We start from the raw sequence: 26,759 nt of genomic DNA, 5'->3' as shown, positions 1-26,759 counted from the left end.
CAGGCAGACACGATTGCAGCGGTTGCAAGGGAAAATTGGTTGGTTGGGGTTGGGTGTTGGGTTTTTCCTCCTTTGCCTTTTGTCAGTGAGGTGGGCTCTGCGGTCTTCTTCAAAGGAGGCTGCTGCCCGCCAAACTGTGAGGCGCCAAGATGCACGGTTTGAGGCGTTATCAGCCCACTGGCGGTGGTCAATGTGGCAGGCACCAAGAGATTTCTTTAGGCAGTCCTTGTACCTCTTCTTTGGTGCACCTCTGTCACGGTGGCCAGTGGAGAGCTCGCCATATAATACGATCTTGGGAAGGCGATGGTCCTCCATTCTGGAGACGTGACCCATCCAGCGCAGCTGGATCTTCAGCAGCGTGGACTCGATGCTGTCGACCTCTGCCATCTCAAGTACCTCGACGTTAGGGGTGTGAGCGCTCCAATGGATGTTGAGGATGGAGCGGAGACAACGCTGGTGGAAGCGTTCTAGGAGCCGTAGGTGGTGCCGGTAGAGGACCCATGATTCGGAGCCGAACAGGAGTGTGGGTATGACAACGGCTCTGTATACGCTTATCTTTGTGAGGTTTTTCAGTTGGTTGTTTTTCCAGACTCTTTTGTGGAAAGGGCCATGGTGATACCAGGAATAAGTTGAGAATTGCACAGCCACAAAAATTTAGTGCAGCTGTTTGCTGCCACATGAAGAGACCACAAATCTGTGTAAATCAACTCATTTTTAAAAAATTCTACATATCAGTCTATATCATCTTGAACTGAAATGCAAGGTTACACGATCAGTCCCACTTAAGACATAATCACAAAACTTTGGTGGATATGAAATTGTAAGACAGAGGAAGTGTCATATTATTTGAAATCTTATAGTTTGCCCTTAACTGCTTGCACTAGGTATGCATAAAGAATGCAAAATAATATTGGATGTACATTGTATTTCCAATTATGAAATTCACTTCTATCAAACATCAGTGGAATACATTTCAAAAGCAGTGGACTAAAAGAAACCATTAATGTGTTCCACATTACCCTGTATTATTGGGGGCAATATCAAATTTCTACCATAGTGCAAGTTGAGTGAAATATTAAATTAAGCTGTTACCTCTGTAAATAATACAAAATCCCTGTAGGATGATTCGCAAATCCAAGACCATTGTCTTATCATTGCCTACTCTCCAGTCGAAAAAAATCTGCAATTTCAGATTTATTGTCAGAGTGCATAATGACATCACATGCAACCCTGAGATTATTTTTCCTTTGGGCGAGGCAGAGGTACCACTTACTGGAAGTCCAAAAAAAAAAGCACTCAGCGAACATGTGTAAACAAATAAAGACATGTAAACAAACTGCAATATAGAGATAGAAAAATAATCAATAAAGTGCAAAAGTAAGAATCCTTAAATAAATCCTGATTGAGTTTGTTGCTGAGGAGTCTGTTAGTGGAGGGGTAGCAGCTGTTCCTAACCTAGTGGTGCAAGTCAGCACCATACCTCTTTCCTGATGGTAGCAACAAGAAAAGAACACGTGCTGGGTGGTGTAGATCCTTCACGATTGCTGCTGCTCTCCGATGGCAGTGTTCTCTGTATGTGCTCTCAATGTTGGGAGAGTTTTGCTTGTGATGTCCTGGACTTTGTCCACTACCCTTTGCAGGGTTTTCTCCTCAAGGTCTTGCCATACCTGACTGTGATGCAGCCAGTCAGCTCTCTCTCCACCAGACATCTGAAGAAATTTGCCAGGATTTCTGATGTCATGCCAAACCTCCAAACTCCTGAGGAAGTAGAAGCGCTGACATGCTTTCTTCATGATACCATTTGTGTGTAAGGTCCGGGAAAGATCCTCCGTGATCGTGACTCCCAAGAAATTAAATTTACACACACCTCTCCACCAATAATCACTGGATCGTACACCTCTGGTTTTCCTTTCCTGAAGTTAACAATCAGCTCCTTGGTTTTGGAGACATTGGGTGCAAGGTTGTTGTTGGTGCATTATTTGGCCAAGTTTTCAATCTCTCTTCTGTATGCTTACTTTTCACACCTTTTTATACAACTGTGGTTTTGCCAGAGAATTTGTAGATGGTGTTGCTATCGTCCTGATCCACACAGTCACAGGTGTATAGTGAGTAGAACAGGGGCTAAGAATGCAGCATGTTGCATGTAATTTAACTTCAATCCATATTTGTCCTATGTGTGGAAATGTTGTGAAATCATATGCTACACTTGTTATATGGAAAGAGCATTGTCAAACATTTCTGAAGTAACGATCCAACGAATTCTCCCTTTATGAAAGGAGCATAATTGCATTTAGTGGTTTGAGTCAATAGAGACAGATGACTTGTTTCTCAAAGCAGAAGCAGATGTAAGGATGATCCAGAATAATATGCTTTAAACCCCTGAAAGGCTTTCCATCTTGCCCTTCTACTCTTGACTCAATACTTGGCCCTAACATTTATTTCCCATTCTTTAAGTGGTGACATTGTAAATTAACCAAAGCTCATTTCTTGTAGTAATGATATGCTTTTCAAAGCAGAATGATATTAGGGTATCAGAGAATAGGTGAAGGAAATTGAAATGAGGAAATAATTGGCAGCTAGTGCAGTGAGAATGGTGCAAGGAATATCCTAGTGGGTGTGGTAGTATGCTGGTGGCCGAGGGAGAATATGTACTCAGATAAGAAAATGAGGGAAATCAGCCAATCCTTTAAGTGAGGCCATTAAACTTCATTGGCATTGTGGCCATAATGGGCTAATACTTTAGGAACTACTTGACCATTTGCCATGTGTTTGAATATTTTGCTATCATCTAGTGGATGACATTTTGCTGCTCCCAACGAAACGGTTAGCATAGCGGTTAGCACAACACTATTACAGCACCAGTGACCCAGGTTCAAATCTGCACCGTCTGTAAGGAGTTTGTATGTTCTCCCCATGTCTGCATGGGTTTCCTCTGGGTGCTTCAGTTTCCTTTCAAAACATAGGTTAATTGGGGTATTTAGACATTGTTGGCTTGTGGGCTGGAAGGGGGTCTATTACTGTCGTGTATGTCTAAATTTTTTAAAAATTAAACGTAATCCTCTCTGTCAAGTCTCCAGTATAGTGAAGTGTTCCAAACTGTGCAGCAGGGCTTTTCCCATTGATTCCTTAATGAGAAGGGACTGCAAAGGCTGTTTTTTATGGAGGAGGAAAGGTGGACCTGATGAATCCAAAGAAAGAGTAGATGGTAAGAATTTTACCCCCAATGCAGATACATTCATAGCATTTCAGAAAAATCTGGATGAGAAATGAGTGACTAATTTTGAAGTGTCTTTGAGTTCTACAAAATTTATTTAATTTAATTTAGACATACAGCATGATAACAGGTCCTTTCAGCCCATGAGCTCATGCTGCCCAACTACACCCATTCAACCTACAACCCCAGGTATGTTTTGAAGGGTGGGAGGAAACCGGAGCCCCCAGGGAAAACCCGCACAGACACTGGGAGAATGCACAAACTCCTTACAGATAGCATTGGATTCAAACCCGGCCACGATTGCTGGCGCTGTAACAGCATTGCATTAACCGCTAAGCTAACTGTGCCACCCTCAAGCACACAGTGCCAGAACAGCAACCATCAAGGCCCAGACAGAAAGTGAGTGTTCCAACCCAAGATAGGAGAATTTAGACATGAATGCATTCATTCTCAGAGTGCCATTTGTGTTGAGTTTAATGAAACAATTTTCCATACTCAATTGAAGAAGTTACCTTCATGTCTAATCCAAGTTTGAACATTAAGAGATTGAAGAAGGATTCAGGCTGATTGAAGGATGTGCAGTGCCTGTATTTAACTACAGATAGCAATGCTTCATAAATTTTATTGCTGCCAAAATATAAATTTTGGCAGAAGCAATATCATGGTTTCAATTTTTGATCAGTTCACTTATCTTCCTTTCATTCATACGGAGGAATTCTGTTTATCTGAGTAATTCATGTTGCCACAATAAATTGTGATAAATTTAAAGCTGTCATCATCAATTCATCCAATTCATATCAAATGAACATATTTTTATGGAGCAGGACATCTCACACATGTCTATTAGTTGAATTTTGTTTTGTGCCCAGATGTTAAAAAATGTTGCCTTTCAATTTGCTAAAAGTGAGCATTGATCATGCATTGGCCAGAGAATAAGGGAAACGCAATAAACAATGGTGAAGTAAGTGAAGAAATGGAGGGACTGAGCAGAAAAGAAGGGGATGTCCATTTCCTATCTGGTCCAAAAGTGAAAGAGGCTGAATTTTAATGCCCCCGTGGGTTGTAAGTTAATTTCTCCAAAATTTTCTCCAGGGTATTTGTCAGAGTCACTTTGACTCAGATGCAACATTTCGGAAATTATTTTCCTGTTTCCTGACCGATGGCGAAGGATGACAATGGACACAGCTAAACTATAATTCCACAGGTTGAAATCACATTGCCAATCCAATGTTTGATGGATTTCAGAATTGCTGCAGAACACATGGGAAATATGAAATAGAAGCATGCAAACTAAATATTTGGTGACTTGATTGTTTTCTGGTTAGGATTGTGTAGCAACCTGGGACATTCTATTCTATGAAAATGGAACTACATATTCATTGGAGGAAGAGAGGTGAAAAGGCTGCTGGCAGTAACTGGGAATTCTAATTGCTTTATATTCACATCTGTTCAAACACATTCAATATAATTTTAATGTATTGTTATTCTCCCTTATGTTCATCATTATCATCCATATGTTCAGTATATATCTGGATGAAAATTGATACTGATATATTGAAGGGATGTTCAGAATGCATCTTTACGACAATACATCAGTCTCAATTTTTATTCCACCCAGAAGAAGAGAACATAGAACTCCAGAAATTGTGAAGAATGCTGTCTCGCTACTGTTGTGTTTGGGAAGTATCAAGTTTGGTGGGTTCACAGAAAGATGAGTCTGCCCACAAGTGTTACAATCAAAGGTAACTTTATTGAACACATGAGAGACAAACAAGGGAAAATGTCCAATGATACTTAATTCCTCTACTACTAAATAACTATATAGACATTCACATCAGATTAAGGTTGAACTCCAGTGGCTGCCTGTCTTCTACACTTTTTTTCTTTCCACTCACATACCACTTTAAGTGTTCCTGATGCCATAAGTGCTCTGTGATTAGTAAGGGATTGCTTAAGGTGGTATGTTGGATGGAGAGAAAAAGTTTGAAGACCACTGTTTTATTCGTCCCTAATTGAAGCGTTATGTGCACGGTTTCATAAATCCAAAGGAAATGGGCCAATGGCAATTTTTCTAAATCAAAATATTTCAGTAACAATTTGGTCTAGAGCAGTGATTCTCAACCTTCCCTTCCCACTTACATACCATCTTGAGCTGTCCCTTACAAATCACAGAGCACCGATGCAATAGGGATTACTTAAATTAGTGTGAGTGGAAAGAAAAAGATTGGGAACCACTGTTCTACATGGTATGAGACAAAAACAATAATGGTGCGAGCAGGCACTATCGGGTATAGGGGACTCTGATACCAGTGTCTGCTTAACCTACCACACTCTCCTACAGATGTACACACTTCACAGACAAGGACTTTCAAACACACTCCTGATTCCCTGTGCCAAAGGGGTGCGGTTCTCTGCAAGCACTAATCTATTGAAGTACTGCAGCTCAATTTACCCACAACTCCTCCAGTGATGTTCACAATAGTGACCTGGCATGGAGGGATGTCCGGGACTTTGATCAAAAAGCAGAGAGAAAGAAATGTGGTATGCATCCATGTTTTATACTGTTCTGGACTGGGCGACTGGCCAGTGATAACACTGAGTCATTTAAATGAGCCAGCAGTAAGGTGCGCACTAATGGGTAGCCAGAATCCAACCTTGATTGGCAGGAAATGCGATTTTCAAATAAGTTTCAGACAGGGAGGTCACATGACCCTCTGCAATCCACATTTTTCCCGTCAGGGAGGCCACATGTTCCTCTGCAATCCAGATATAACATTTCACACCTTAGAAGTCGCATCGCTTGCCAATCACTACAAACACATTGAATAACTGATTTCTAAATTGTAAAATCTAAGTAACATGTTGTAACTGTAAAATTGTTATTTAAAACATTGCAAATCAAGTGGATTGATATATACACAAGTGATTTCCATATAAAGGCATGTTATCATACTCAATAACCATACCTCACCAGCTCCCCTCTGACCAAACAGGGTCGTTGTGTTTCTGATGGAGCAGGGTGTTGTGCAAACTGCTCCCCAGTGTGATAGGGGAGGGAAGAGAAAGAAAATTCTCTGTTCACTGACTCGCATGCCTGGTTTCTCTTGCTCAGATGGCATACGAGTGCACCTTTACCACCAACGTCTGTGAGCAGGCAGTGCAAGGTCATCCATAAGGTGCCAAAGCCATCTTTGACTAGTGCATCCCTTGTATTGGTTTCACCTTTGGACATTCCCTCGGCACAGAGCTCAGATGCCTGTTGCAGTGCTATCCCGTGGCAAGGCAAGCATTCAGAGGGTATCCATATTCTTATGGAAGCGCTCTGTTTTTTCTGGGCTGTCGTCTGACATCAGGATTCCATTCCTGCTGCTGTTCCCTTTAAACAGGTGCCACATATGGCCGTGCTGGTTCCCTGTAATGATAGCCAGGAGCAGTCAGGACTGAAATTTGGCCAAATTAGTAGCTTTTAAATAAAAGCTCCTGAAGCACTCACCACATAAGGAATTAGTTTCTATTGTTGGGGAGGTCTGGAGGCACGCTGTCATTACTGAGTTGTTACAAAATATATACAATGTTTCCTGCTAGTGGATGATTTCAACATTGTGATTAAAAGCAGAAACTACAATTTCCTGAGCATGCTGAGAGATATTAGTGAAGAGTAAATACCACAGCTCAGAGTTCAATTTAAAAAGGACCATAACAAAGGCTGTAATTAAAAGGATGTGAGCACTGCAAAAGATGGAATTTCCTGTGAGAATGTGTCCATGGCAACAGCTCTTGCCGTCTGCTAAATGTTTTCTGCATAGTTTATGATGACAGCTCCTGCAGCTAAAATGAGCTGATGGTGATGGCTGGAAGACTATGAAATTCACTGATGAGATTGCAACAGACTGTGGTGTTGAGCATTTAGTAGAGGAACAGCTTGAGAAATAGTCTTCTCCTGTGGGGAGGGGGGGTGTTTGTGAAAGCTCACAAGAGCAGGAGCCACCTCCAGTGGGGTAGGACCAGAGGGGGGGCTGGTCCAGGTCAGAGCAGGCAGAATACGGGAAGCTCCACCACACAGGGCTTCCCCCTGCAATGCTTTCTCCAGAGTGCAGACCTGACTCTGTGAGGTACTGGCAGGCTAATGTCACCAAACCACCTCAGCCCTACAAACTTGAGCGGGTGGTCCCCACCCCACGTGCTCTGATCCCTTCAGGAGGGTAATGGCTTCCCAGATGGTTTTCCCAGTCGTCAGTCCCATGAGGAGCAACACCACCTCTCTATAGTCAGGGCACACAGTAGTGACTAAATAACTCACCAAGGCACCAGCCACCTTCATGCTCTCTGGGAACTGGTCCTCGCAGATGCCCCTCCATAGATCCTATAATCAGTTCCCACTCCATAACAACCCCTGTCTCCATGCCAAAGATGTGCCACTGCAGCTGGCTGTGTATGCCCCATTCTAGGAGGGTAGGGAACCTGACCTGGACTGCAGTCACCACCCATTTGCATAGGGTGGAGCCACCATCAACTCTTGGTGGCACCCACAAAGCGTTGCCACTCATTTGTTGTTCAGAAAGGTGGTCCAGGGTGCAAAAATTGGGGCCCCATTGTCCCACAGCCGTAGCTGTGACATGGCTAGGTGGTATCAGTCCCAGCCCAGTTAGCTCCTTAGCGGAGTAATCACGGGTCTCCATGATCTCACAGTGACCACATACATGCCCACCCAAGGACCCCCATATTCAGCTATCTCCCCATTTTGGAGGGTAGGTGGGCTGCCCACTTGGCAGGTCTGGGACCACGTGGTCACTGGTCGGGTTTGCAAAGGCTCGGGCATGCGGGGGTGGTGGAGATGTATGTCATAGGACTCAGTTTTCTTAGTCATCAACATCCATCCACACATACCCATCCCCCAACTATGTGTCATTCCCTTCCCCCACCACTGGACAATGGGTCAAACTTCTCCTGGGTCAAGCGGCCAGCATGACCAGCAAGCTGCTTGCAGTTGCTGCATTTCAATCAACTTGGAAGCTGCCTCCATGACTTTCATTTCTAGGTTGTTCGGTCTCAATTGGGCAGTCTGCGCTGTCTCCAGTGATGCTGCAGGGACTTTATCTGCCTATCTTTCTGTGCACCCTGTTGGCCTAATTCTCTTCCAATTTCTTGTTGGTGACTCAGGAAAGGCACCATAAACCAAAGGGCCCCTCCGTGACTCCCCTTGGTCTCTGAAAATCCTGATTTCTCAAGGAGGGATGCCACGTGATACCCTATCTTTTATCTGTGGGGTCCAGTCTGTTGGCTGAATCCCTGGCAGTCAGCGGTCCACCCAGGGATTTTATGTTTCACCCCCAGGGTTCCTTTACTAGCTGAGGGTTGCCTCCTGCTGCCCCTGTTGGTGAGTTGGTATACAATAACGCATGCACCCAACAGGACATCCATGTACACACTTATTAACACAATCACCCGCATGGTTAGTACTCCACATGTCCAGCCGAAACTCTTTGAACCCTGCTCACAGTGCCAATTGTTGTGATTGGAATAGTATCAGGTTTGGTGGGTTCACAGAGAGATGAGTTTGGACACAATTATTACAATCAAAGGTAACTTTATTGAACAAGGAAGACATATGGGGGAAGACAACAAATGATAATTACTCTGCTACCAAGTAACTATACAGACATTCACATCACACCCAGGTTGGACTCTGATAACAGTGGTTGCCTATATTCTACATGTAATGAGTCAAAAATTATAACGGTGCAAGCATGCACATTAGACACAAGGATTCTGATACCGGTGGCCACTTCACAGACAGGGGACTCTTGATTCCCTATTCCTTGTACCCACGGGGGTGTGGCTCTCTACAAGCACTGATTGCAGTACTACATTTCAACCCAGTGTAATGTATACCTTACCTGTGCCTCCTCCAGCGATATCCACAGTTAGTGACCTGCTACGGAGGGATATCCAGGGCTTAGACTAAGAGGCAGAGTGAGAGAAATGTGGTGTGCATCTATGTTTTATACTGTTTTGAGCTTGTCATCTGGCCAGTGATGACATTGAATAATTTAAATGAGCCATTGGGAAGGTGTGCATCAATGGGTGGCTGGAGTCCAACCTTGATTGGCAGATGATGCGACTTCCGAATAAGTTTCAAACAGGGAGGTCATGTGACCCTCCACAATCCACAATGTTCCAGACAGGGAAGCCACATGATCCTCCACAATCCACATATAACAGTTATCAACCAAGGTCAGTGAAGCTCTGTGCACTGCAACCTAATTCTCCAGATTTGATTGTTGGTCTTGATCTTCACAGCTTCCTGGTCTTATTTCTTTTAAACATTTGCCTGGAAGACATCCAGTGGACATAGAATATATTTCATTCACCAAAGCAAGTAGTGAAGTTTTCCAAAATGTGGGATGGACTTTTTCCATTAAATACCATTGATTCTGTGCTTCCCAGATTTATTCTATGACTAACTTTCACCAGTGCTAGCCAGTTAATTGTGCAGGCCACCAATGCAGCCAGCAAACTCAGTACATAATGCTGAATGGATGCTACAATCATGGATAAGTACAGTCAGCACAAGATTGCAGACATTCCTGAATTTTATTTAGTTGTGTATCAGGATTCCTTTCTCCTATTTTGGGGCTATCCTTATTAAAATCGTGTTGTCAATAGCCAGGTAATGTATAGCAGTAATGTGGAAATCTGTTTCCCTACTCCACATTGATCATTGGAACATGCAAGTACAAAGTTATATTCCCCTTGAGAAAGTTACTTATAATCTTAGGAATAGATGTTAGTATGTTTGTCAAAATTTGGCAACCTTATTTAGATTAATTAAATGCCCATATTGTATAATTTATTTTGATATGTCAGTTAGTATACTCCTTATTAGAAATGTAATACTTTTTAAATGATGTGTCTGAGATGTCGAACCTGGTTCCTGTTGCTTTTTTCTTTTCTATTTTCTTTCTTTTTATCTCCTTCTATTCCCACTGTCTGTTTGTCCCCTTTTTCAAATCTAGGGAGGGGTGCTGGGAAAAGAGGGACTCTCCTTTTTATTTTTTTTGACCTTATGAATTTTTCTATGATTTAATGTTCAATGTATTATTGTTATTATATTAATTGAGTCCTATATTCCGTATTTTCTTAAAACTTAAATAAAATATTCAAAAAAAAGTTAGGGCTATACCTTTCAATATTGTGTGATCTTAATTCACTTCATGACATCAAGTAAGTTGCTCTGGTTAATGTAATGATTAACTACAATACTCAACTTCATTGATACCATTGATTAAATTGGCCAAAATGCTGAAAAAATTATACATTCCACCTTGAGGCTGAATATTCGGATGCGCCTCCAAGCAGCAGCCTATTTAAAGACTGGTTCCTAATTGTTTGCAAAGTCTGAAATAAAAGTGCAGGAGCCTTTATGAAAAAACCAGTAACTGACCTGAAGGCAACAAAGCATTATGTCTATTATAAATATTCATATCCACTTCACAGTACTTTTGTTTTCATCCTGGCTCCTAAAATTAAAATGTAAAAATATAAGCACTGAAGAATAAATTGAACAGCCGCTGAGCCCAGGCATATCTGTGGGAGCATAACAGAATGGATATGAATGAGTATTGGCTTGGCTTAGTCTGCAGCTCTGATCATCTGTATCCAGAAGTTATGGAACATTTCCTCAGCGGAAATGAAGTACCAAACTTACTACTTCAGATCAACCTAATTACTTCCTTTAAATTATTTTTATTAATATTTTACATTTGAAAAGTTGAATACATTTATGAAATGACCTACAAGATCAAGAAGATTAAAAAAATTCCAAAGCATGATAATAAAATAGAATAAGAACATAGCAAAGCAAATTAAATTTCAAAACCCCTTCCCCTAAACAAGGTTGAAAATTAATGTTAATAAAACAAAATGGCACAATCCTAGAGTGGGACAACACAATGCCAAAATTCTACATTAACATTAAAGCTTAAGGTTATGGGAGTAGTCCATGAATGGGCCCAATATTATTTGGAATTTAATATTTGATTCATTTATTGCATATCTAATTTTTTTCAAAATTAAAATAGACATAATATCCCTTAGCCATTGTGCATGTATAGATGGGGTTTTTATTTGAACATAAATCCCCGCTGTGATAAATGTAAAACAGGTGATGCTTTTTTTTTAGTTCACATGTTCTGGACATGCCCCAGCTTAAAATTTTGGAAAGAAGTTTTTCAAACATTATCAGTGAATCTCAATTTAAAATTGGAACCTAATTCTTGATCTTTTTAGGACATCCTGAGAGAATGATGTGCTGCTAACTCCAATTCAATGCTGTGTGGTGGCGCACATCCTCATGGCGAACCGGCCCCACTTGTATCGCCACGTGGCGGGGCAGCCATGGGGAAATGGCATCTCTGACTCCAGCATCCCCTCCAGCGTGCACCCTGGGCATCGATTATGATGTCACAATGCACCAGGTGACTGAGCTCATGCTGCCTTTAAAGGGGCGTGCTGAATTTGAATAAAAACTGTTGTTAACGACCCTCAACCTGGTGGCTACACACTGCCATAGTGGTGACCCCGACGAGCCCAGACATTTTTCTGGACTCAAAACACCATGGATTCAGTAGAGGTTAATGCTGTCTCCATCAAACTTCCCCCCTTTTGGACCCACCAACCGAGAACGTGGTTCGGGCAGGCAGAAGCACAATTTCAACTCCACAACATCTCATGATGTTCTATCATGTCATGAGCACTCTGGACCAAGATACGGCAGCGAGGGTGGATGACATCAACCACCACACCCTGGCTATGGGCAAATGCACCGCCCTCAAAAACCTGCTGCTTGGAACTTTCAGGCTAACTCCACAGCAACGGGCTTCCAGGCTCCTTCATCTAGATGAGCTTGGGGACTGTCGTCCGTCAGAGCTGATGGAAGAAATGCTGGCCCTGGCGGAAGACCACAAGCCTTGTTTTCTCTTCCGCCTGATATTCCTGGAACAGATGCCGGAGGACATCCAGCTGCTCCTCACAGATGAAGACTTCTCGAACCCTAAGAGTGGAGCAGCCCATGCAGATGCCCTCTGGCACACAAACAGGAAGAACAAAGCAGCCCTCAACCAGATGGTACGGCCAGGAGCCAGCCGACCACAAGCCGCTCCCAAGACCAAGCCAGAGGAGGGCCAGTTGACCTGGTGTTTCTACCACCAGCACTGGGGAATACAAGCCCGTAAGTGCCACCAGCTCTGCAGGTTTCAGGGAAATGACCAGGCTGCAACGGCTGACAACACAAACAGCCTCCTTCATGTGATGGACAGATCCACTGGCTGCCGATTCCTGATAGACACAGGGGCTGAGCTCAGCATCCTTCCCCCCACAGCATTAGAGACTCACACCCGATCTCAAGATCCAAACCTGTGGGTGGCCAACGGCTCCACCATCAGGACCTATGGCACACACAGGGTACAGATCCAGATCGGGAAGGAGAAGTTCCACTCGAGGTTCGTCCTAGCCTCTGTGGGCACCGCACTGTTAGGGGACGACTTCCTCAGAGCTCACAGCCTACTGGTTGACATGAAGAGCAAAAGGCTGGTCAACACTTGAACATTCCACTCCACCCAACTGGACACAGCAGAAGCCCGCAGGGCTGAAATTGCTGCAGTAGCCACCGCTACGGATAAGTTGGATGAGATCCTCCACGAATTCCCCACCATCTTAGAGCCACAGTTCAACATCGCGCTGCCCCAGCATGGGGTCTTCCACCACATTGCAACACAGGACCCCCGCTTCATGATAGACCTAGACGGCTGCCACCCGAGAAGCTCCAGCAGGCAAAGGAAGAGTTATTCAGGCTCTAGGAACTGGAAATCGTCCGGCACTCAGACAGTGCCTGGGTATCGTTGCTCCATATGGTCCCGAAATCATTTGAGGGCTGGAAACCATGCGGGGACTACCGTCAGTTGAATGATGCAACCACCCCCGACAGGTACCCGGTGCCCCACATACAGGACTTCTCCGCCAACCTCCATGGTGCACAGGTCTTCTCCAAAGTGGACCTCGTGCAGGGTACCATCAGACCCTGGTGCATCCAGATGACATAGGTAGGATGGCCATGATCACCCCTTTCAGCCTCTTTGAGTTTCTGTGTATGCCCTTCGGTCTAAAGAATGCAGCGCAAATGTTCCAGCGCCTCATGAACGTGGTTGGAAAAGACCTGGACTTTGTGTTCATTTATCTGGATGATATTCTCATTACCAGTCGCAATCACGACGAATGCAAGCCCACCTTCGCACACTCTTTGCCTGGCTGGTGGATTTCGGCTTCACAGTCAACGCGGCCAAATGCCAGTTCGGCAAGGAGTCCCTCCAGTTCCTGGGGCACACCATTTTGGCAGCTGGGGCCGCGCCGGCACCGGAGAAGGTAGCCGCTGTTCAATGATTCCCAAAACCCTCCACCCTGAAAGGCCTCCAAGAGTTCGCAGGGATGGTGAACTTTTACCATCATTTCATCCCCGGAGCTGCGCACACCATGCGCCCATTGTTTGCGCTCATGGCCACCAAAGTAAATGCTTCATCATGGTCAGAGGAGGCGGACAGGGCTTTTATCGAGACAAAGGAGGGTCTAGCCAGTGCCACGCTGCTGGTGCACCCACAGCCAGAGGCGCACACGGTGCTCTCCGAGGACACCTCAGCTATGGCAGTGGGGGGGGGGGTTCTGGAACTGTAGCTCGATAGACAATGGCACCCACTGGCCTTTTTCAGCAAGCAGCTGCACCTGTTGGAGCTCAAATACAGCACCTTTGACCGGGAGCTCCTGGCGCTGTAATTGGCCATCCACCATTTCCACTACTTCCTCGAGGGCAGGCCGTTCACAGCCTTCACAGATCACAAGGCCCTCACTCAAGCACTGGCGATGGCCAAGGATCTGTGGTCTGCCAGTCCGCAGCACCACCTCTGGTACGTGTCTGAGTTCATGACTGACATCCAGCACAGGGCTGACAAGGACAATGAGGTGGTGGATGCGCTCTCCCGTCCAGCCATCAACACTCTCACGTCTGGCTTGGTTTACGAGCACTGGCTCAAGCACAGAGGAGTGATACGGAAATGCAGGCCCCGTGGACCGCCATCTCGGGCTTCAAACTCAAGGATGTCCGGGTGCCCAGCAGCCCGGACACATTGCTCTGTGACGTCTCAACAGGCACGCTGCACTTGAGGGCGAAGGTCTTCAGTCTGATCCACAACCTCGCTTCTCAGCAGTACAGACAACCATTCGGATGGTCGCGGAGCAGTTTATGTGACACGGGCTGAAGAAGGAGGTGGCGGAACTGGCCAGGAACTGTACCAGGTGCCAGACCTCCAAGGTTCAGCGACATACATGAGCCCCCATCCAGAACTTCAACCCGGTAGATTGCAGATTCCAACACATGCACATTGAAATTCTCGGGCCCCTGCTGGTGTCCGAGGAGGCTTGTTACCTCCTCACGGTGGTGGATCGGGCCACAAGATGGCCAGAGGCCATCCTGATTAAGGAGGCCTCTGCGGAGACGTGCGCCATTGGTCAGCCAATGGATCACCCGTTTTGGAGTCCCAGCACACATCACTAGTGACAGAGGGGTGCAGTTCACATCTGCCCTGTGAACTCAGATGGCAATGCAACTGGGGGGGGGTCAAGATCCACCACACCACACCTGCAGTCTAATGGGTTGGTGGAGAGGTTCCACAGGCACCTGAAGGCATCGCTTGTGGCCAGGCTCTCCAGACCAGACTGGGCGTACGAACTACCCTGGGTCCTCCTCGGGATTCGGACGGCACCCAAAGATGACCTGCAGGCTTCAACAGCGGAGATGGTCTATGGCGCACCGCTTTCCCTGCCAGGTGAGTTTTTCGGCCCAGACCCTGATACCACAGCCACCGACAAAAACCTGCTGGAGGACCTATGCAGGTGACCGGCCTCCCTAGCTCCCCTACCCCCGGCACACCACAGCACCTGGCCGTTTCATCTCCCCAAAGAGTATGACTTGGCCCAGTTAGTTTTCATGTGGAAGGGACCACAAGGTGTACCACTACAGCGACCGTACAAGGGGCCATACAAAGTCTTGCACCGGTCCGGCAGAACCTTCACCCTGGACGTTGGGGGGGGTGAGAGGAACTTTTTATGGTGGACCGTCTGAAGGTGGCCCATCTGGTCTTATCACAGCCGGTCCAGATGACCGCGCCCAAGCGCAGGGGCTGGCCGCCAAAATGACAGGACGCGTAGCCGGTTCTGGGTGAGGGGTTGTGTGGCAGCGCACATTCTCATGGCGAACTGGCCCCCCTTGTATTGCCACGTGGTGGGGCAGCCATGGGGAAATGGCGTAGTCAGAGGTTTTTCTCTGACTCCAGCATCCCTTCCAGCGCACACCCTGGGCAGCGATTATGATGTCACAATGTACGAGGTTACAGAGCTCATGCAGCCCTTAAAGGGGTAGGCTGAATTTGAATAAATATAGTCATTAACGACCCACAATGTGGAGGCTGTGTTTCTTCCACTGGTCACACCACTACAGCCGTATCTTTTACTTTGTTGATGGCCAGACGTGAAATCTTGATTAAGTGGAAAGGCCAACATAATTTCAATCTAGTGGGACAAAATATTAAAATATGTAATGCTTCTCCAGAAACATAATTTATTCTTACAGACAGATGATATTGGCTATCACAATCATATGTAAAAAGAAATATGGCAGCATTGCTAGAGCTGCTGTAACGTCAGCCCTGTAACTGATGTGGACCCAGGAGAGCGGAGAGTGGAGAACAATGGCTCCATGCAGGAAGATGCAAAAAGTGTTATTGACTTAAATCCTGCAACGGCGGGGTCAGTGCCCAACATAGCAGCATCTGTGCTCAGCAGCCTCCTTGAGGAATTTGCAGACTCTGGGACAACAGCGGACCAGTGCAGGACACCAGAAATGGAGAGAAAACTCCCCCAGTAAGAAGGAGAACTATAGGATATGACCCTACACAGAGGTAACCACAGCTGCAGACTAGGCTGTGGGATGCTGGAGACTAGCTCATGGGAAACAAGTACCAGAACCGGGATATGAAAGGATGCTGAAGGTAAGGAATCCCAAAGAGCGTCGGGCACTGAAGGCTTCCTGATGGTACCAGAGGTTTGGATCTGGAACTCAGATGCCAATGGATCAAATCCACAGACTCTGTTTCCCTGAAGGGACTTGCTTTTGCTTCTCTTTCATTTACTGTAAGGGGCACCGGACAATACTAATGGCAACTTTTTGTCTGCCTCGTGGCAGGCAAAAGAACCTTCTGTGTAATATTACAATTTTTTGTATTATTACATGACAATAAAGGAATCCTGAATCTTGAATGTAGAAAGTCACCCATTCATAAGTAGATGTATAATTTCTTTTTAGGTAAAATACTAAACGAGACTACTTCCATTTCTAGTCACATAATTTTCTTACAGACTTTTTCAAACTTTCATTTAACCGGAGGAATTTTTTAGAGCTTGAAAAAAAATGTCTAAAACATACCAGATGACCAAAGCTTTCAAGAGAGTCACAGCGGAGAACATGCTTTTCTGGGTTGTAAAAATTGTGCCAATGAACAGCTCTAATTTCCAGGAAAGGTTTTAATTAAAACAGAGCATTGCTGTTTTATACTTGATGCAAGTATTCATTTCAGGCATCCACTAGAGATGCCCAACATGCACCTCAAGTAATATGATGATACCCATTCTTCTCACTACAAAACTGATAAATGGAACTCCTATTTCCTGCTCAGAATTCCCAAGAAATATGAAGGTTGGGGGTGTGGCAAGATGGCATAGAAGGAAGACATGTGTTCCACCTCTCCCCAGCTGGATCATTAAATACCCGGTTTTTCAATAGTATAAAAGTGATTAAAAATAAGATTTACAGTTATTTAAATACCAGTGCTTTATGATGGCATCCAATGTGAAAAAGTTTAAACCTCAGGTTCAGAAAAAACTATCATATAAAAGTGTGGAAGAATTAGGGCCTACTTGCATAGCTGAATCCATAGAGTCATTGCTGGGAGTCTCCAAGCCTCAGAGGACTCCAGCCTGTTCGAGTTTGACTCTGGCGTCAATCCTGAATCCACTAGATGGCACCAGCACATCGGTAAGTTCGGCCGCTGCCGACCCGCGTTCACGTGAAGCCGCGTTCACGTGAAGCCGCGTGCGCTGGTGGCACGGCCGATAAGGGGACCCGCAAACCCACAACCTCGCTGGGTGGCCCAGTGGTGTGCAGGGTAGCGTCAGAGGACGCCTCTGCACATCCGACGGCCTTGCCTGGCCTGCATGTGGCATCGTGGGTCCGAGAGCTGCTGGAGAAAGTTGGTGCTGTGGGGAGCCCAAACACTGGCGTCCCAAAGAGGTCAGGGTGCCGGTGTCGGGTGTCCAGACCCGCAGCAGTTTAGTCAAAGGACCTACGATGACTGAGGAAGTAGAGGAACTTACCTTATTTAAATTCGTCCAGGAGGAGGAGCTTGCAATTAAAGAAGGTGAATCTCAAAAAGTGGAAGTGAAATCCGGACTGGATTCAGTGTTCACTGTTTTGGAAGGGATTGCTTGTCAAATACAGCAAATGCATAATATGTCAAAACAAATATCAACTCAAATGAATCAAGGATTTATGGAGATGAAAAAAAAATGAATACTTTGTGTGATGAAATGTCAACTGTGAAACAGGAAATGACTGTAGTTAAAAGTGATATTAATAAATATATAAAATCAGTTGATATTGTGCAAGATAATTTTAAGAAAATTGAAACAGCTTTCTCTGAGTGTCAAGCTCAGGTAGAACGTAATAGAGAAAAAAAGGAAAAAGTGGAAGGTTCTTCTGTAGATTGGGGAATTCAGAAAAGAGATTTAATGAAGAAGATTGATTCTTTGGAAAATCAGTCGGAGGAATAATGTGAAAATAGTTGATCTCCCAGAGGATATTGAAGGTACTGACCCTATAAAAAATTTTAAGCACTGGATCCCAGAGGTGCTGGGTAAAGAGCTTTTCCCTGAAGGTTTGGAATTGGATAGGGCTCATAGAGCTCTGAGAAAAAGACCACTTTCAGGACAAGCACCGCCAGCAGTCCTGATTCGTTGTTTAAAATATCAAGATTGAGAAATTATTTTACATATGGCAGTGCAGAAGGCCAGACAGAATCGACCTCCATTAATGGTTCAACATAATAGGATGTTTTTTTTTTAATGCTGATTTGAGTCAAGAGGTTATTAGAAGACAACGAGAATTCAATATGGCTAAAGATGTTTTGTGGCGGAAAGGCTACAAGTTTGCTTTTCGTTATCCTGCAATTTTGAAGGTTTTCTATGGAAATTTTCAATGTCAATTTCTTTAGAATGATCATGATGCTTTGGTTTTTGCTAACACTTTGCCGGAATTGTGAAGAAATGGATCTTCTCCTCCATTATCTCCTAAGAAGAGAGTAAATGGAAATGGACATGGGAATGGAAAGAATGGAAAGAAAGAAGAGATCACATAAAAACTTATTGATGTTGAAGATCCAGAGCAGTCGTTGGGCTAGGAATCATTGGGCTGAATATGTGAATTATATTTGATTGTGTTTGATTAAATAATTAATATGTATCTGGCTGGGGAGGGTGGGGGGGGAAACGTTGATAGTCATCTCCATTAGTGGGTTCACCACACCCAGTTTTTTAGGGTATTACTACCTTTGGATGGTTTTTGTTTGTATTTTTTTGGGGTTTATAATAAAAATCTTTGATGGGGTTTTTCTTCTTTGGAAGAATTATAGATGGGAGCATTATTTTATAGTGTGTTTTGCAGAAACTGCCAAAATGTTTGGACTGGAAGTCAGCCTGAAAAACACTGAGGTCCTCCATCAGCCAGCTCCCCACCAAGTCTACCAGCCCCCCACATCTCCATCGAGCACACACAACTCAAAACGGTCAACCAGTTTACCTACCTCGGCTGCACCATTTCATCTGATGCAAGGATCGACAAAGAGATAGACAACAGACTCACCAAGGCAAATAGCGCCTTTGGAAGACTACACAAAAGAGTCTGGAAAAACAACCACGTGAAGAAGCACACAAAGATCAGCATGTACAGAGCCGTTGTCATACCCACGCTCCTGTTCGGCTCCGAATCATGGGTCCTCTACCGGCATCACCTACGGCTCCTAGAATGCTTCCATCAGCGCATCTCTGCTCCATCCTCAAGATTCATTGGAATGACTTCATCACCAACATCGAAGTACTCGAGCTGGCAGAGTCCGCAAGCATCGAATCCATGCTGCTGAAGACCCAACAGCGCTGGGTGGGTCACGTCTCCAGAATGGAGGACCATTGCCTTCCCAAGATCGTGTTATATGGCGAGCTCTCCACTGGCCACCGAGACAGAGGTGCACCAAAGAAGAGGTACAAGGACTGCTTAAAGAAATCTCTTGGTGCCTGCCACATTGACCACTGCCAGTGGGCTGATATCGCCTCCAACCGTACATCTTGGCACCTCGCAGTTCGGTGGGCAGCAACCTCCTTTGAAGAAGACCACAGAGCTCATCTCACTGACAACAGTCAAACAAGGAAAAACCCAACACCCAACCCCAACCAACCAATTTTCCCTTGCAACCGCTGGAACCGTGCCTGCCTGTCCTGCATTGGACTTGTCAGTCACCAACGAGCCTGCAGCAGACGTGGACATACCCCTCCATAAATCTTCGTCCGCGAAGCCAAGCCAAAGAAATATATTAGTAGTTTAAAAAGATGTCTCAATTGAATTTTGCAACTTTTAATGTTCAGGAGTTAAATAATCCAATTAAGAGAAAGAGAATATTGGCTTATATAAAAAAATGAGAATTGATATTGCTTTTTTACAAGAAACACATTTGGCTGAGAAAGAACATTTGAAATTGAAAAGGGATTGGGTTGGTCATGTTTTTTCTTCTTTTAATTCTAAGGCAAGAGGAGTAGCGATTTTGATTCATAAAAATTTTACCATTTGAATTGGAATCTTCAGAGGGGTATGCTGGCAGAGTATTAAGAGTGAATTGTAAAATTTTTGCTGAATCATGGACTTTGTTGAATCTTTATGCCCCTAATATAGATGATGAGCGGTTTATTTCAGAAGCTTTTTTATTGTTAACTCAAGCTAATGAAAATGTTTTAGTTGGTGGTGATTTTAACTGTGTTCTCGACCCTTTATTGGACAGAAATCCAAAGAGTATAAGGAATTCAAAGATGGCAACACAAATTAATGCATTAATGAAAGATTTAAATTTGGTGGATATTTGGAGAAAAGTTAATCCTACAGAGAAATATTTATCTTTTTATTCTTCGAGACATGATTAATTTTCTAGAATTGATTTATTTTTTGGTATCAGCACATTTACAAGGTAGAATATTAAAAGCTGAATATAAAAGTAGAGTTAAATGAGATTATTCACTATTACTTTTTTCTTGCGATAGTTTGGAGGTAGTATGTCCATTGTTTAGATGGAGGTTTAATGTAATGTTATTGAAGAAACCAGAGTTTGTTACTTTTAAAGAGCAGATTTCTTTATTTTTGATTGAAAATGTTAATTCTGTGTATAGTCATTTTGTAATATGGGATGCCTTAAAAGCTTATTTGAGAGGGCAGATCATTAGTTATTCTACGAAAGTTAAGAAGCAATATATGGTAGAAAGTTTAGAGTTAGAAAATAAGATTGCTGAGTTAGAGAAGTATTTTCAGAAAGGTGTAACAGAAGATAAAAAAAAGTTGCATTAGAGAGGTTGAAAGTGCGTTATAATACTTTACAAACTTATCAGTTTGAGCGCTTAATTAATCGATCTAAACAATGTTATTATGAGTAGGGGGAAAGACCTCATAAGGTACTTGCCTGGCAATGGAAAGCTGAACAGGTGTCTCAGACTATTAATGCTGTTAAGTTCAATAATAACATAAGCCTCAGGAAATTAATGACCAGTTTTATTCATTTTATTAAAAATTATATACTTCTGAGGGGTAACAGGATAATGGTTTTATTGATTCTTACTTATTTAAATTAAAGTTACCGGTATTAGATGGGAAATTATGTTCAGGAATTGGAATCTCTATTTACGGATTTTGAAATTAAGGAAGTTATTCAGGAAATGCTTAATGGAAAGTCTCCAGGGGATGATGGAGTCCCTGTGGAATTTTATAAACTTTTTTATGATAATTTTTCTAATGAATTTGGAGAAGTGTTGAATCAAGTTACTGAAGATCAGAAGTTACCAGAATCATGTTCCAGTGCTTTAATAACTGTTATTCCAAAAAATATTGAGATCCATTAAAAGTGTCTTCGTATAGACTTATTTCTTTATTAAATGTGGATTATGAAATTATATCAAAAGTATTAGCTAATAGATTTGCTGAATATTTGCCCAAATTGGTACATATTGATCAAACAGGTTTTATTAAGAATAGAAATGCATCAGACAACATATTTTGATTAATTACTTTGGTAAACGCATATCGAAAGCAACTTAACCATGGTGGTTGCATTAGATGCAGAAAAAGCTTTTGATAGGTTGAGTGGGATTTTTTATTTGTGTTAGAGAAATTTAAATTTGGTCATATTTTTATTGGTTGGGTTAAGGCTTTATATACGAACCCGATTGCTAGGGTGCTGACAAATGGACAGGTTTCTTTACCATTTAAATTGACTCGTTCAACTCGACAGGACTGCCCATTGTCACCAGCCCTATTTGCATTGGTTATTGAACCATTGGCTCAGGTTATTAGACAAAATTAGATGGATGAGGGTTAAGAATGAAGAATATAAAATTAATTTGTTTGAGGACAATGTGTTGATATATTTGATGGAACCGGAATGGTCGTTGAAAGAATTGCAAGAGTGTTTGTTGAAATTTGGAGAATTATCAGGATATAAAGTTAATTGGACTAAAAGTGAAATTTTACCAGTTAAAGTGGGAGATTATTCTGAATTTAAAACGATTACAAAATTAAAGTGGACAAGTAAAATTAAATATTTAAGTGTCTTTATGGATATGAATTATCAATCATTATATCAATTAAATTATGTACCTGTATTAAGACAGATTAAAGCAGATTTGATTAAGTGGAAAGAGCTTCAATTAACATTGATTGGTCGGGTTAATTGTATTAAAATGAATATTTTTCCTCGAATTCAGTATTTATTCCAGTCACTACCTTGTTTACTTTCTAAGGGCTTTTTTCAAGATTTAAATAAAGCAGTGTGAGAATTTTTATGGAAAGGTAGATTAGCTCGAATGGTGTTGCATAGACTTACATTGGGCGGACTACATCTACCATATTTTCAAAATTATTATGAAGCGGCCCAGTTGAAGTTTGTTAGTAGATTGATGGATTTAGATCAGCCTCCTAGCTGGGCTAAAGTGGAGATGGTGTGTATTCCTAGGGTTGAAATACATGAATTTATATTTCATTGGAATTTGATTTTGTTACAGCAATATGATATGCCAATATTGAAGCATTTATTAAAGATTTGGTTAAAAAATAATAGGGTGCTAGGGTCAAAAGATTCCTTTTTCAATGTTTAATAATCATTTAAAGATTTGGGATTCTAAAGGTATAAAGACAATACAAGATTGTTTTGTAGAGGGTCAATTTCTTTCTTTTAACCAATTGAGAGAAATATTTGATATACCTGTAAATTCTTTGTTTGTGTATTATCAACTTAGGGCTTTGTTAAAAGATAATTACGGTAGAGAGATGATTTTACCTACTTTGTCGAGATTTGAATCTTTGATTTCCTCTATACCAAAAAAGGGTTATATTTCAGTTATGTATAACTGAGATAGTATGGATAAACCAGATTGGGAGAAATCTAAACTTAAATGGGAGAGTGATTTAGTATTTATTTTCCCTGAAGAAGATTGGGCGAATGTGTGTCAAGACAATGTAATTAAATTGACTGGAATTTATGGAATGGAATGGTTAATTATAAAGTTAAAAAAAATGTGGGTTTAGTAATTCGGATTCTTGTTTCAGATGTGGTATTGGAACTTTTTTACATGCTGTATGGAATTGTGTTAAAGTTCAATCATTTTGGCAAGGAATTAAAGTAGTTTTGGAGAAATTATATAATTTTATACTACTGTTAGATCCAATGATTTTCTTGTTGGAAAATTTATATTCATTAAGGGGAATGGGATTGGATAAAATTTAAATTGCTTTTGTATGTTTGGTGTTATCAGTAGCGCGTAAATGTTTTGCTAATACTTGGAAAGGTGATGCTGAGATTAATATAGCATGTTGGCATAATGAATTGAAAGTATAAGTTGTTATGGAAAAAAATTATTTATACTTTACTTCTTTTGTCAGTAAGTGGCCCCCGTATTTGAAATATATGCATTTAGATATACTTTGAAATATTGTTAATATTTATAATTTATATATATACACACACACACATATACATATATCTATTTATTTATTTATTTATTTAGCTCCCCTTAAGGGAGCTGGCTGTAGGGGTGGGAAGGGGGTATGGGTAATAATGAAAAATTTTCTCTGACTATTTCTATATTGTATGTTATGTTTTTGTTATTTTTTAAATAAAGTTTAAAAAAAATAAATATGAAGGCATTAGTATGTCAAAATATTTTAAGCATGATTTAAAATATACAAGATTTAACAGGTTTGTTTATTTATTGTAGTCAATTGTTCATTTCACATTGCACTGAACACTTGGTGAGCAATTTCATTGACTAAACTGTAACAAAATTAATATTTTGGGAGAATTTATAAGATTTAGAGTAGGTCACATACATACACACATTTTAAAACAGATCTTATTTGAAAGACTGAAGAAATACTGAAGAACTTTGGAGAATGTAAGCACCTTTCACAAGTAGGTGTTAATTGAACTGATGTCATAAAATGAATGACCATTGTTTGGAACTGAAGACACGATGGCTAGTGGAAGCTCTTTTCAAGGGTTTTGCCAGAGTGCACAGAAAGGTCACTTGTGGATTGTTTACCTAAGATAACAATTTGAGAAGAAGAAAGAAAGAACTGTTGTTTGCTGGAGAAGGTTGGGGTTTTGCAAGACATGAGTCACATACTCTTTTTGGAGTTTTAGTTGGAAAAGAGAGAGAGTTGAGTTAACAGCTCAGTCAGTCAGTCAGTGTGTGGGACACTGACAAGTAACTGAAAAGTGCAAGCCAGGAAAAACTGTTTAAAACTGATGAAAGCAAGTTCCAGAGCAGTAGATGGCTGGAAGTGCTATCTGTCTGATGTTTCTCTTGAAATAGAGGAAGGAATGGAACTCTGTGGTAGCTTTAAGAAAGAGGTTACCATCTGGAAGACCCTGATGGGGCAAGTTTCATCAGCGAGACCCTGAGGTGACTAGTGGTGGTACCTCAGTTGTGGAAATCCTGGAGCAGCAAATATCTCTCTCTGCAAACCCTACAAGAACCTTCCTCCGTGGTAAACATTTACTTTTCAAGCACCAAGCCTGGTGAACTTTATACATGTTAAATTCTGTGCACAGTATGGTGATATTATTAATGGAGTGGTGTCTAATGCCCCCGATGGCCATGGCTGAGTTCACAATTCTTTGTAGCCTTTTTCTGTCCTATGCATTGGCAACTCCATACCAGTCAGTGTTGCAACCAGTCAGAATGCTCTGTATGGTACACCTATAGAAATTTACAAGAGTGTTTGGTGGCATACCAAATCTACTCAAACTCCTTTTTTTTTAAACTTTATTTATTCATTCAAAATACAGATAAGTAACATATATAACAATAAACTAAGCATGAACGATATATTTTATATATATAAAAGAAAAAAAAGAAAGAAAAAAAGAAAAAGAGCAAAAAAAAGAAACCCCCCCCTTTCAACCAACTCTCCAAAGGAGAGACATAAAGAGAAAAAAAATTAAAGAAAAATTAAGCATACATATTAAGATCTAATCAATATAAATCAAAATGTAAATATTCTGAATATAACAACCACTTATTAATAAAAAAATCTATAGTTATCACACAAAACATATGTGATTTTTTTCCATTATTAAACAATATTTCATCTCATTATGCCATCTATTAATATCAATCATATTCGTATCTTTCCACGTACTAGCAATACATTTTTTGGCTACAGATAATGCTAAATATACAAAAGCAAGTTGAAATTTATCTCATCCCAGACCTTTCAGAGGTTGCAAACTACCCAATAAAAATACTGTCGGATCTAAAGGTATTTTAATCTTATACAGGTATTCCAAAAACAATTGTACTTGCTTCCAAAAAGACCAAACCACATGAAAAAAAGTTCCAAAAGCATTACCACATCTAAAACACAAATCTGATTAATGAAAACCATATTTTTTTTAGCTTTTCAGGTGTTAATTATAATTGATGTAAAAAATTATAATTAATCATTGCATAACGTGCATTTATCAGTCTAGTTACACTATCATAACAAATATCGGAAAAAAATAAAACCAACCTCCGCTTCCCATTTACCTTTAGATTTATCCCAACCCTTTTTATCCATACTACTCAAACTCCTTATGAGGTATGGCCACTGGCGAACCTTCTTCATGATTGTATTGATGTGGAGGCCCCGGGACATTGCCACCCAGGAATTTGATGTTCTTATCCCTTTCCACTCAATGAAAATTGGTTTGAGTTCTCCTGATTTCTCCCTCCTGAAGTCTACAATCAGTTTCTTAGTTTCTTTCCCTAATTTCCTTCCCATATTATTCTGTGTTTGCTAAGCACCAGGGATATAAAAAACATTTTATTTGTCATCCTTGCATCAAGTCCTTCTTAAATGTTGGGATCTGAGAAAATCAGGGAGGCTAGAAAGGAAGCGGAAGTAGCTTTTCTTTTCATGAATCATAAATGCTCAGTAACCTACAGAACAGTGCTTCAGACGTGGGTTTCCACCTTGGCCCCTGTGACTTCCAGGACCTAGTCTCCATTGCGAACTCCCACCCTTGCTCCAGGAGCACACAGGGCACTCTCTCTTCAATTTCTGACTTTCCCACCACTCCCCACCCTCCCTTGGACCTTCCTACCCTCCACCACCTCGTCCAACCCATCCTCCTCCCCTTTCCAACACCCTCCAGTGCATTGAACCTCCCCCCAATCCCTGCCTGATCTTCACCATCCTCTCCGACCTTCCTTTCTTAGAGACTGGATGCTCTGTCCTCAGTAGAGGCCTCATCTTCATCCCCTTTTGCCCACATCTTAACAGGTTCATTGCACGCCATGATGCTGAATTCATCATCAGTTGGCATTGTCTCCATGCCTACTTATACAATCATGATTCTCCACCCCACATTACAGATCCTTTTCCCACTTTAAAACATCTTCCTCCTCCTGGACACCTCGTTCCAGTCTTCTGCCTGCACTGACAGTTATGTTTCCAACTGCTGCCGTGACATCAACTGTATCGACTTCACTACCACCCTCACTCATTCCAATCTCACTCCCTCAGAACGCCTGGCCCTCCACTCTCTCCACACCAATCCAAACCTCACCATCAAACTTGCAGACAAGGGTGGCACTG

At 42.1% G+C, this 26,759-nt stretch overlaps 1 protein-coding gene across 7 annotated transcripts in view; it reads left to right on the top strand.

Annotated features, from left to right (window-relative positions):
* Positions 1 to 26,759, top strand: part of LOC138751634 (adenylate cyclase type 2-like) — a 650,763-nt gene that overhangs the window by 444,640 nt on the left and 179,364 nt on the right. Inside the window, exon 1 of one of the 7 annotated variants that reach the window (XM_069914179.1) lies at positions 13,912 to 15,087. The exons of the other annotated variants lie outside the window; for them this stretch is intronic. Coding sequence (XP_069770280.1) covers positions 15,031 to 15,087 — 57 coding nt within the window. The 5' untranslated portion in view covers positions 13,912 to 15,030. Of the gene's footprint in view, positions 1 to 13,911; positions 15,088 to 26,759 lie in introns of those variants that run through there. 7 annotated transcript variants of the gene reach the window in all.

The sequence above is a fragment of the Narcine bancroftii genome, chromosome 1 (genome assembly GCF_036971445.1).
Source record: "Narcine bancroftii isolate sNarBan1 chromosome 1, sNarBan1.hap1, whole genome shotgun sequence".
Taxonomy (NCBI): Eukaryota; Metazoa; Chordata; class Chondrichthyes; order Torpediniformes; family Narcinidae; genus Narcine; species Narcine bancroftii.
Note: the sequence above shows the minus strand (reverse complement) of the source record. Positions and strands in the feature narration are given on the sequence as shown.